Below are 13,409 nucleotides of genomic sequence, written 5' to 3' on the forward strand. Positions count from 1 at the left end.
GCAGATTCTTCACTGCACTCCCTTCTCCCCTGATGAGTTACTGCCCTTTATAATAGGATTAAAGGCTATGCAACAATGTTATGTACTTTTATTATTACTGATTCCTTCTTGGTTCCTTTCCGAACACTTCAGTAAGGCCTGAAGGAAGGTACCAGGAACCTGCACACCATTCATGTAATGTACTCTGATGTCGCCATATCTGGCAGTCAGCCGAAGCTGAAGCCAGATGGCAACATTTGACAGTGTTTGAGTGCTATTGCTGGGGAAGTAATTCTGGACCAATCATGCTCCTTGGGTGTAAGGTATGAAATCTGTGGGAAGATGGAGTATCCAGCAGAAGTATTGTTACTGAAGGTAAGCAACTTTTTCTTTACTAGCTTTATTTGCCATTATGTTTGATAGACCTATGACCATTCAAAAACATCTTCATTTAATCCGATAGTGGATATTTATTTACAGAAAATGTTAAGATTGGAATCTATTGATCTGTTTTTTTTTTTTTTTTTTTTTTTACATCTAGGTCACAGATTGTTGGGAAGTTCAGCTCCTGTCAATATTCCAGGTTCTCTTGCTCGTTCTTCCTCTTTACATTCATCATCATCTGTTTCAACCTCTCCGCTCAACTCTCTTCCCCACTCGTTGTCTCAGTCCTTCCTTTCATCCAGTATGACTCCTCACCACCAACAGCCTCAGAAACCAGAACAGAATAATTTAGGCAGTTCAGCTCCTTCTCACAATTCTTTAGGTAAGTCACCTGAATACCAAATTGTTTTGAGATGGAGAACTAAATATTATTTAAATGGCTTTTACTTTTTATCTTATCCGCAATCCTAGTAGAACCATCTCTTTCTCTGTATGCTTTTTACAAATATATTTGTTAATATGTCTTTGTTGTACCCCTGCCACATCAAAATACTTATCAGAGTAATTTGGCATCCAAGTAGTTGTATGTCATGTTACAACTTCACCTACTTCTTCTAGCTTTGTTGCAATCAGTATTTTGCATTTGGGAACTCATATTTTACTTTAATCACAAAAGAAAAAGGCTCACAAATCCAGGAGTGGCTAAAGTTACGCACCTAATCTGATGTAACTTGGCTAATAAGCCTCAGAGTAGTGTGCTTAGACCTCAAACTCTGCTCGTTCAAATTGCCAGTTTATCTAAAATTCAAGAAGCATTACAAATACTTGTGTAGAAATAATTTTAAGCAATGCAATAATTAGATGATGCTTTAATTCTCTTAACTTTTTATTGATGGTCTTAATTTCTACTTTTTATTTTTACTTACTTTTGCCCACTGTTCTCCATAATAGGTGTCCGTGTATTCTACTTGCTTTTGTTGGTACCCACATTTAATTTGAAATTCCATCTTTCATGTTGCAGGTTTGAATGGTGTCACTGGTAGTATCTGGGACTTTGTCACTGGAAGCTTTTCGCCTATTCCGTCACCCGTGTTCAGCAGTGCCTCCACACCTTCAACAAATACAAGCTCTAACAGCAATGAATTAACCAGAGTTAGGCAAGAGCTTGATGAAGCCAAGAGAAAAATAAAACGATGGGAAGATTCTTGGCAACAAGTGAAGCAGGTAATGTCTAACCTTTAATAAAGTAGCTAAATTAAAGAACAAGTAAATCTCAGTTATTTCTGTTCTCTGTTTTGAGGGTTTGTAAAATTATCATTTTCATAAGTGTATTTTGTACTGAAACATCCATGAGCATTACAGTAAGGTGACTTGTGACATAGTCTTCTTTTAATTCTGAAGTCCAAGTGTCTACATGAGAAATTTGTATGTGAATAAAATGTAATTCCCGTAATAACATACTGATGGCAACTGACTTCCCTCCCGGTCGTAAAAAAACATTTACTAATTTGTCTCAGATCCCATTTATTGCCATGAAGTACAACTTTGTATAAGCACAATAATAAATATTTAGGTGAGAAACCGCCCTGTTGGGCAATGACCCACCATCTGTTCCACAGAGGTTAGTTTAATTAAGGATAACCTGTGCTCAACTGGACTATTCAAAAAGGCACACATCACAGATATATGAATATGATGTTTGCTCAACAAACCAACCAATACAACACCACAGAAATAACTTGCAACACTCTACCAACTTAAAGACTAAGATTTAATACTTACAATAGGGGGTTTAATTTTCTGAACAAAAATCTAAACCGGTAAACATTTAGTGGAAAAAGTTATTGTAATTCAAATTTATAAAAAATAACAAAAAATTCGGAAGGGACTAAAATAAAAGAACAAAAAGAAATGTTAAACGTGTCTCAAGAAAATCCAGTGAAATATCATGTGTAGTGGAAAACCCCATCAGTAAAAACAAGCATTTGCAATGCAATGGGTTTGTTGTAAACTCCTAACCGGATTTTTCTTGCCATATAAATAAAAAATGATGCTTCATCATTTGACCATTGGAGCGGCTGGGATACGGACCATAGGTGCTTACACCGGGTAAACCCTTTGGAGTGAGTGTGACTATAAGGGGTACCCCCCTCCGTTATTTCCCAGACCAGAGGCAATCCGCCTTGTCTCGCAGGGCTCCCCATAGAACAAAATGTTCAGGTAGGCCCACCATTTACTCACCTTATTTTCTAAGCATGCTCCCATGCTCTTTTTCTGATAGGAATCCCCGACCCTGACGAATGCCCCAGACCTTCCAGCTCCTTGTGCGGGCAGAAACATGTTGGTCCCCCATTTTTGGACTCTGTGAGTCATCATTCTCAACTGAGTCCATACCATAGTTTTTTAGTCTTACCTACAAACACCTGTATTAAATTGTTTCCAATTGAAACAAGTGATTTGTAAGGTAATTTTACTTTATTCACCAATTTCTTATCTGGATCCCTGTAATATCCAGTCAGATTTAATTTCAGCACTCCCTCTGCAGTTCTTTTAACAACGAGGTTGAGTCCGCCCAGGTAGTATCATCTTACCTGGGTGGGCTAGGTGGTCAAATGATGAAGCATGACACTATAATGTGTGTGAGACCACCTGGTACGTAAAGGGAACTCCCTCAGAAAGACACAGCCACCTCTTACACTCATCTCTACCTGGTAAATATGTGCTTAATTAGCGCCTTTTGAACTGGACATAATAGTCCAGTCCCCTCCAGTTATACCCCCCCATACCTTTAGTGTATTGACGATTCTGTAGCCTATTCGGGAGCAGGTGTGGGAGTGCTCCACTCCAGACACTCTTTTTGTGTTTTAACAATGCCAAAATCCAACACTTGGTTCCACACCCACAGATCATGGGCAACACTTTATGGATGAAATTATCCGGGATCTGTGCCTATGCTTTTTCTCTTCTCCCACTTCTTGTGTACGTAGTGAGGAAACTTCAACAGACATCCCTCACTCTCATCCTGCTGGGTCCCACTTTACAACCTCCTAGTGAGATACTCTGCAACAGGCAGGCCTTCTCACACTGAACCAAGGCAGAGCCATACACCCAGAACTCTCAGGCTGTTCAACCTAGCAATCTGGCTCCTGTGTTCCTAGAATTTGGTTACCTTAACCTCCCTCAAGAATGCATGGATATACTGAAAGAAGCCTTATGTGGGCCTCCTGTACTGCTAAGTTGAAAAGGTGTGTAAACTATTACATCTCAAATTTCCTAGGCCCCCTTAAACCAGTGATCCAAGACATTATATGCTATCTCCAGCACTTAAAAAAAATCAGGTGTAGCCTACATCTCGATACAGCTCCATCTAGCTGCATTACTGCAAATATGCAGAACAGGGGATGCTCCTCAATTGTCATATTCCCTGTCATCAAAACTTTCATGGAAGGACTCAAAGGAATCATCCCAACCAGAGTGCCATCCGCCCTGGAGAGTTAGTGTTGTTCTTACTAGGCTCAAGAACTCCCCTTTCGAACCACTACACGCTTGCCCAGTACTGCTTTATTTATGGAAGGTCACCTTCCTGGTAGCTATTATGACCTCAGGCGTAGTTCTTCAGGCTCTTACACTGCAAAGGTCGGTCTTCCAGGTCCACTGAAGGAATTGTTTTCAGGACTAACCCTAAATTCTTACCCAAGTTTGTGTCACATTTTAATCTCAACTAAACACAGAGCTCTCAGTTGTATTTGTACACCCTGACTCAGTAGCCAAGAGGGCATTACACATCCTTAACATTAAGTTTGTCATAGTATATTACATTGACAGGAAGAAGAAGCAGCTTTTTGTAACCTTTAATAAACCTCAAAAAGGTCACCCTATATTAACAACAGTTATAACCATATGGAATGTCAAATTCATCCAGACCTTCTTCCTTAAATCCCAGGGCACATTCCACAAGCTAACAGGGCACCATTGTGGCTTTCCTAGAGAATATCCCCATAGCTCACATTTGTAAAGCAACTACATGGTCAACTCTACATACCTTCTCAAGAACACATTTTGTTCGTCAGCAAGCTAGTTTTTGACAAACAGTTTTAAGGACTCTGTTTCAGACATCTGCACCATCCGCTGGCTGACAATGGCTGTTGACTGGTTAACGATGGTGTACTGCTTTACAGTCTATGCCGAGCATATATATCTACATACACATGCTACAAACGGAATACGTTGCTTATCCTGTAAGCATCTGTTTATGTCTGAAGAAGTTGCAACTGTCCCAAGTCCAAAATTAGATTGTTATGTATGTAGAGCATACACCTGCCTAGCACATGATTAAAAATGATTAGCACATTGAGATTTTGATTAATAAATGGCCCACATTGACTTAGGCCTACATTTTAAACACAAAATATTAAGCAAAAAAGCCACATTATTAATATGGTGCTCTGAGTAATCCAGATACACTCATTGAGGACCCTTCACACATTTAGGGGAGATAGAACATCCTTTCTACAGATGATAGTTGAGAAGGCACATCAGTTGAGGACATCAAATTTTTCAGTGAAGGACAATCAATAGTCATTCATAATACCTATGCACTAACATTAATCATTTGACAATTCCTGTCAAAACTAGGCAACTTATTACGTTTTTCACAACAAACACCTAAATCATTTTGCGAGGTTTCTGGTGTGCCATCTCTCCCTTTAATAGGAGCATACTAATGATAAATCTGGGCACGTAACCAAAACAGTCAGTGTGTCTCATGGTAGGTACCATAAGATGTGTCCTCCAACCCTTTAATAATGTCTGCTAAATCACTCCAGGGACTTCACATTTGGTTAGGGACCTTCTTCACCCACAAGGCAAGGAGTTATGACAAACATTGCTACAAAGTCCTGTTCCTTGCACTGAGACCACTTGGGCAGAGGAGGAACACTTACTACTGCCTGAAATTGGGGAAAAAAAGTTTTCTGATTGGAGCTCATGTTTTCAACTATACTCTTTTATATCGATCCTCTCCTTGTGCTCGACCAAACTGCTATTGGTCTTCAGCTTACATTGGATGTGTGGACAACCTATATGAAGATGATTAAAGTCAATCAATCAGGTATTTATAGAGCGTGGCTTATTATTCAGCTGGTCTCAAGGCCCTGTGGGGAGGATGCGCATCAGTCTAAGAGCCAGGTCTTGAGGTCCTTCCTGAACTGGATCAGCAAGGGGGGCTTGCCTGAGGTGGAGAGGCAGCGTGTTCCAGGTCTGTGCCGCAGGGAAGAAGAAGGATCTTCCTCTAGCTGAGTTCTTGCGACTCCTTGGGGTGGAGGTGATGGCCAGCTGGGTGTAGCAGAGCTGTCTGGTAGGAGTGTAGAAGGAGAGGCAGGGGTTGAGGTAGGCGGGTCCAATGTTATGTAGGGCCTTGTATGCATGAGTAAGGAGCTTGAAGGCGATTCTTTTGTTGACTGGTAGCCAGTGGAGGTCTCTCAGGTTTGCGGTGATGTGGCTGTGGTGGGGGATGTCCAGTATGAGTCTATCTGCAGCGTTCTGGATTCTCTGAAGTTTTGTTTTGAGTTTCTTGGTGATGCCGGCATAGACTGTGTTTCAGTAGACAAGTTTGCTGCTGACGAGTGCCTGGGGGACTGTTTTTCTTACCTCATTGGGGATCCATTTGAAGATCTTTCGGAGCAGGCGAAGCGCGTGGAAGCACGATGATGAGGCGCCTTTGATTTGGCGGGCTATTGAGAGTGAGGAGTCGAGGATAATTCTGAGGCTGTATACGCGGTCGGGGGTAGAGCCCGAGGACTGCGGGCCACTAGGAGTCGGCCCAGGCAGAGGCAAAGAGCCCAGGATGAGGACCTCAGTCTTGTCAGAGTTGAACTTGAGACAGTTGTCTTTAATCCTGGTGGCAACTGCCTTCATTCCATTGTGGAAGTTATTTTTGGCCTTTGTTGGTTTGTCGGTGAGAGAAAGAATCAGCTAGTTGCCGTTGGCGTAGGAGACAATGTTGAGAGTATGGTGTCTGATGAAGTTAGCGAGCAGGGTCATGTAGATATTGAAGAGGGTGGGGCTCAGGGAGGAGCCCTGGGGTACACTGAAGCTGGTCTCTGTCGTATCCACTCAAGGGCTTTGCTGCGAATGCCGGTGTTATGTGGTCTGGTGCAGAGGGTGGTGTGGGAGACGGTGTTGAAGGCAGCGGAGAGGTCCAGAAGGATGAGGGCAGCTGTTTCGCCACGGTCGAGGAGGATGTGGATGTCATCTGTGGCTGCAAGGAGTGCGGTCTTGGTACTCTGTTTGCTCCTGAATCTGGATTGTGAGGGGTCCAGTATGTGGTTCAGTTCGATGAATTCGGTGAGCTGAGCGTTGATGGCCTTCTCTATGACTTTAATTGGGTAGGGGAGCAGTGAGATAGCTCTGTAGTTTTTCAGGTCCTTGGGACCGGTCAAAGTTGGAAAGTGGAGTTTTAGGTGGTCCTGATAATTGGATATCAAGTTCCTACAGACTGTTTCCACCCCCTGATAATTTAGTAATTTAATTTCTGCGGAAACCTATGTATGAATTTGTGATGAGTCGAGGAAAACCGTTCTAGGGACTGTGTTAGCTGCATTATGGTGTTATTAACCCTTTAGAGGGGATTCATTGTGTCCCATGAATAAAAGCATACAGCCCAGGAGTTACACTTATACTATCATAAGGTTGCAATGTTTGGCTGATGGTGGTCAGCTTTGTAGTTGACAGTCTTGAAAATTCAGCATGGCAGAGATTTGATTCCTGGACATTCAACTCTCTTAGAAGCAATTAGGTGTGAGGTTAGCCTCACTTAGGGGGTCATTCTGACCTTGGCGGACCACGGAAGCACCGCCAACAGGCTGGCGGTGCTTCCTTTTGTATTCCGACAGCGGCTGTGAAGCCGCGGTCGCCCAGCCGGGTCCGGCGGTTTCCCGCCGGATTACCCCCGGTGTGGAGAATCCTCCATGGCGGCGCTGCTTGCAGCAGCGCCGCCATGGGGATTCCGACCCCCTTCCCGCCAGCCTGTTTCTGGCGGTTTTCACCGTCAGAACCAGGATGGCGGGAACGGGTGTCGTGGGCCCCATAACAGGGCCGCAGAAAGATTTTCACTGTCTGCATAGCAGACAGTGAAAATCGCGACGGGTGCAACTGCACCCGTCGAACCCCTGCAACCCCGCCGGCTCCATTCGGAGCCGGCTTCATTGTTGCAGGGCCTTTCCCGCTGGGCCGGCGGGCTCTCCTTTGGCAGGCGCCCGCCGGCCCAGCAGGAAAGCCAGAATGGCCTCTGCGGTCTTTTGACCGCGGAGCGGCCAAGTGGCGGTTCCCGTTTGGCTGCCGGCTACCGCCGCCAGCCAAACTCGGAATGAGGGCCTTAGAGTCTAATTTAGATCTTGGCGGAGGGAATACTCCATTTGGTTAGACACCAAGGTTTACTGGCATATTTTCTTACCCCTTTCTCCTAAAGAACAAATCAAGTACCAAAAATAATAATCTTTTATTAGACTTTGACATTATCCTCCACTTTATATGACGTTTGTTTCACTTATTTTAATAACTTAACTATATTTTCAATTGTTCAGCTTTCCTTATCCACAACCCACCTTTTCGGTTTTTGTGGTTCATCTCTTTTCAGACGGTTACGGGACTTCTCCTGCATTCTTGGTCACTCACATATCTTTGCTTCTTTCTTTAGTGCAAATTCAACACAACAAGTTTCTCTTAAGTATAGCACTATGAACTACTACATAGGGCTTTACATCCCTGTTATTGTAAATATTTCTTAACTTTTGTTTACATAAATATTGATCTTCGCAGCCTTGAGAAAGTCTGGATGACGAAAGACGTGTCGGCTGCTTTCTTGGACACCTCATGCTTTGGAAGTAATACATTTAAAGTATTTACAGTGGCGTGTCTTAGACTCCAATTTCTTGATACCGTAGATGGACTTCTACGGATACTCTTTTGTGTGCCCTAGTGATCTTGTGAAGTGATTTCGACTTTGACAGGGACCTAGCTCCCTAAGTTGGAACCTGACCCTTATTCTCTTGGGTTGGGGTACGGTGAGGATTGGGAGGGGTCGCTGGACCCTTTAGAATACCATCTACAAGATCCCGTGGACTAGTGGATGGACCTAGGTGAGGCCAGACGTCTGGACACTTGCCCTGACATTGGCATGCTTTCTCCCCCTTCTGTCGCTATGGAGGAGGGAGCATCCTGCTCCGTCAGTGCTGGTGCGAAGAGCGGCAGTGGTTCTGTGCCTCGAGCTGTCTTCGGTGGCAATCCAGACTAACCTCCTGACAGAGGTGCTTCCGCCTGGGGCTTCCTCTCCTGAACCCCTTTTGCCCTTTAATGAAACCTGTACTGATGTCCAGCTGAGGACCTGGTCCAAACCCAGCACAGGGGCTCCTGTGAACAGGAACATCACCCGCCATTATGGACCTGCTCCAAATGACCCAATGTTTCTGATGCAAGACCCAAGCCTTGAGAGCTTTGTTATCCAAGACGCCACACCCTCTGGCGCATTCCCCTCCGCACCCCGAGTAGGGAAATCCAAGAGAGTGGACCAACTTGGCTAGAAAATGTTTTCTTCCTCTAGCCTGGCATTGCGGTCTGTGAACACTGCATGCCTTTTGAGCCATTACATCCATACTTTTATGGACACGGCTGCTCAGGTACTGCCACAGGTCCCGGAGGAGGCCCGAGCCATTCTCTCCCAAGCTGTTGCTGTTGGGAGGGATGCACCAAAGTTCAAAGTACGATGTGGGCTTGGCTCGATGATTCACTAGGCAGATCGGTTGCATTGACATTGGCCTTGAGGCACCATGACTGGTTGAGGAAGTCCAATCCACGGTCACGGACATGCCCTTTGATGGCATCTGTCTCTTTTAGAGACAAAGCAGACTCTTTGCTTTAAGGAGTTCTAGGCTACGGCCAGGTCCTTGGGCCTCGCAGCTGTCCCTTGCCCTCCCTTTGCTCCCTTCGTGACAAGGGAAGGGGCACCTAGCCACGTCTGTTCCTCTCCAGCTCCCAGTGCATGCTGCCCAGCCTCTGCGTGGCCGGGGATGTGGAATCAAACACCCTTGTGGATCAGGGAGCCAGCAGTCTAGCCAGTTCAGCTGCAGCAGTGTCCAAACCTTTCTAGTCTGTCGCTGGGACCAGTCAGAAGCAGGATTGTCCCTCTGGCAGTCCATCACCTCAGACAGGTTGGTTTCGCAAATAGTCCGATGGGGCTACTCCCCACCCCCTTTGAGATTACCCCTCCAACCATGTCACCATCCTACATTCGGATGACAGAGGATCGCCTGGCAATGTCCTGCGAGGAGGTTTCAGCTCTCATGGCCAAGGGAGTCATGGAGAGGGTTCCTGTGCCTTAAGTAGGCCATGGTTGGTATTCCAGCTACTTTTCGTCAAAGTTTTTTTCAAGTTAACTCCTTGGGTCTTGAGAGATGTCATCAAGGTAGACTGGGTTCAACCCCTGCTGGTCCTGTCACAGGGCGATATCCGTGACAGATCCGCACCTCATTTGAGTTTAGTGCTGGAAGTGCGAACATGACCCAAAGTTGTGCGGCAACTGTCGGGCCAAGATTACGAAGGCTTTGAGATAGCAGTCCCTAAAGCTTATGGCAGCCCTGCACTCAACTTCACACAAGTCATGGTCTCGGTCAAGAGGAAAGTCTCGGGATCAGTCACAGGGTAGCCCCCTTGTCGTCATCACACTCCAAGCCCTCAGGATGATCAGTTTAGTCAGCACATAAGAAGAAGTCGAAGAAGACCAAATGTTCTTCGACTTCCCCTCGTCTGTCGGCCAGTGAGATGAGGGAGTGGGAGCTTCGTAATTCTAGGCCTCCCTCTGCGGAGCTTGCGTCCGGGCTGGCTTTGCGCCTCCCCGGAGAGAACCCTGCCTAATTGAAGGAGTTCTATGAGGCCATGTGCCTCATTTTTGGGCTTCCGACACCACTGGGCGTACCTTCGGGCCCTGCAGACGCAGAAGGGTCACCTTTGGGTTCTGCACCAGCAGCTTCAGCCTCGGCTCTGAGGATCACCCCCTGATCCATGCTTGGATCCAAGTTGGTGTTGGTGGTACCACTTCAACCTTCCCAGACATATGTCCTGACAGATGCTCCCAGCGCCGCCGTCTCCTTTTTCATTGCTGACTCAGACGCAGAGCCGGATGGGCATTCCACCGTCAGAGCCATGCTTCCTATGTCAGATCCTGAGCCTTTTTCCTATGGGCTAGGTTATGGTGAGGAATGGGAAGGGTCACTGGACCCTTTGGATTACCAACTCCAAAACCCTATGGACTGGCAAACAGACTTGGGTGAAGCCAGTGGACTGGATACCTCCCCAGATACTGGTGTGCTTCCCCCACCCCCCACCTTGGCTACGGAGGCGGGAACTTCATATTCTATGGTGGTGGAGCTGAGGTCCTGGACCTTGAGTTGCCTTCAGTGGCAGTCAGGACTAAATACTTGACAGAGCTGTGTCAACCTGGAGCTTCTTCCTCCAAACCCCTGCTCCCCTTCTATGAAGCCCTTAGATGTCCTACATGGTACCTTGTCCAAACCCAGCACAGGGGCTCCTGTGAACAGGACGATTGCTCGCCGCTGCCGTCGCCCAGCTATGGACAACCCAAGTTTTCTTTCTCAACTCCCCACCCTTGAGAGCTAGGTTATCCAAGCCTCCACCTCCCATGGTGCATTCCCTTCCGCAAGCTGGATAGGGAATCCAAGAGGATGGGCACACTACGGAAGATGTATTTTTCCACCAGCCTGGCATTGCGGTCCATGAACACTGCATGCCTTTTGGGCTGTTAGTCCCAAACTCTGTGGGATACAGTTTCGCAAAGGCTGCCATAGGTCCTAGAGGAGGCCGGGTTGTACTTTTACAAGCAGTGGCTGATGGGAGAGACACAACAAAATTCACAATCCGATGTGTTCTGGACATGACTGACTCACTGAACAGAGTGATTTTAACAGTGTCCCTGAGGCATCACGCCTGGTTGAGCATGTCTGGCTTTTTGGGGAATGTCCAAGCCGATCTTATGCACATGCCCTTTAATGGCACCAGTATCTGCAGAGAAAAAGCAGACTCTGGGCTCAAGCGCTTTAAGGATTCTCAGGCTATGGCAAAGTCCTTGGGCCTCGCTGCGGCCCCTCGTCCTCCTCAGTCTGCTTTTGCCCCTTTTCGTAGCTATGGAAGGGGTGCCCATCTGCGTTTGTTCCCATCCAGCCACTGTGCTGCACATGCTGCCCAGCCTCTATGTGGCCAGGCATGTGTGTTCCACTGACCCCATGGATCAGGGAGCCAGTGTACCGGCCTGTCCAACCCCCCTCCCTGCAGATGCTTTCAAACCTTCCTAGTATGACTCTTTCCCTCCAGGGACCAGTTGGAGGCAGGATCTGCCATCACCTGGTCATCTGTTAGTCCATCATGTAAGACAAGTGGGTTTTCCAAATAGTCCAAAGGGGCTACTGCCTCCTCTTTGAGACTACCCCTCCATCCATGCCACCATCCTGCGGTCGTGTGACGGTGATCACTTGGCACTTCTCCGAGAGGCAGTTTCAGCGCTCTTGGCAAAAGGGGCCATAGAGAGGGTTCTTTTGCCAGAAGTAGGTCATGGTTGCTATTCCTGCTACATTCTGGTACGCAAAAAGGACATGGTCCTCTGCCCTTTCCTAAACCTTCAGTCGATCAATCAAGAAGGATAAGTTCAAAATGCTTACTCTGGCTCAGGTTCTTTCTGCCCTGGACCCAGAGGACTGCATGGTAGTGTTGGACTTGCAGGGCGCTTATTTCCATATTTCTGTCCTTCCTGCCCACAGACGTTACTTGTGGTTCAGGGTAGGTCACGACCACTTACAGTTCACCGTGCTCCCCTTTGGCCTTACCAGCGCCCTTGGGTTTCACCAAGGTGATGGCAGTGGTCGCAGCTCATCTGTGCAGATCAGGGGTTTCAGTCTTCCCCCTATCTCAACGAATGGCTGTTGAAGGTGGGCTCGCCCCAGGCTGTCGTCTCTTAACTCCAGACTACAGCGGACCTCCTGCATTCGCCGGGGTTCATTATAGTTGTGCCTAAGTCACACCTGACTCCCTGTCAGATGCTCACTTTCATCAGAGCTGTTCTGGAGAGAGTGCACTTTCAGGAATATCCTGAGTGGGAAGTCCAGGATATTCAGGGAATGATACTGATGTTTCAGCCTCTATCCTGTATTTCTATGAGAATGATTCTGAGGCTGCTGTGCCTCACAGCCTCCTGCATTCTATTGCTGACATATGCCAGGTGGCATATGCGGGCTCTGCACTGGGACCTGAAGTTCCAGTGGGCGCAGCATCAGGCAAATCTCTCTGACAGAATCCAGATCTTGGAGGAAACTCCTCAAGATCTCCAGTGGTGGCTAATGAATCGTGATTGGGTCAGAAGCAGATCTCTCTCCAGTCTAATCTGACAGAAGTGACAGATACGTCACTCCTTGGCTGGGGCGGTCATCTGGGGGAGGTGGAGATCAGAGGCATCTGGTCTCCGGAGGAGTCTGGTTTCCTCATCAATCTGTTGGAGCTCTGTGGGATCAGATCAGCGTTGAAATAATTTCTTCCCTCTCTCAAGGTAAAGGTAGTGCAGGTTTTCACAGACAACACTACTGCCATGTGGTACTGCAACAAGCAGGGCGACATGGGTTTGTGGACCCTTTGTCAAGAGGCTTTGCACCTCTGGACGTGACAGGAACAGCAGGGCATATCCCTGGTGGGTTTCTACATCTGATGGGCTCTCTGAATGTTAGAGCAGATAAACTCAGCCAACAGTGCTTAGTCAATTACAAAGGGCATCTCTATCAGGAGGTAGTGCAAGGTCACTCAGCAGTGGGGAGAGCCTTGGTTAGATCGGTTCGCCTCCGCAGAGAGCTTGTAAAGTCAGCAGTATTGCATGTTGGAGTTTCCAAGGCAGTAATCCATGTGCAATGCTTTTTGTCTCAAGTGGAACTCTGGCCTCCTGTATGCCTTTCTGCCCATACCACTTCTGTCCAGAGTTCTCAAGAAGATCAAGA

At 46.9% G+C, this 13,409-nt stretch overlaps 1 protein-coding gene across 1 annotated transcript in view; it reads left to right on the forward strand.

The window, feature by feature from the left end:
• Window positions 1-13,409, forward strand: part of UNKL (unk like zinc finger) — a 453,251-nt gene that overhangs the window by 380,165 nt on the left and 59,677 nt on the right. Inside the window, exons 11-12 of the mRNA XM_069209876.1 lie at window positions 521-745; window positions 1,385-1,587. Of these exons, the coding sequence (XP_069065977.1) occupies window positions 521-745; window positions 1,385-1,587 (428 nt within the window). The remainder of the gene's footprint in view (window positions 1-520; window positions 746-1,384; window positions 1,588-13,409) is intronic.

Source organism: Pleurodeles waltl, chromosome 10 (assembly GCF_031143425.1).
Source record: "Pleurodeles waltl isolate 20211129_DDA chromosome 10, aPleWal1.hap1.20221129, whole genome shotgun sequence".
Lineage (NCBI taxonomy): Eukaryota > Metazoa > Chordata > Amphibia > Caudata > Salamandridae > Pleurodeles > Pleurodeles waltl.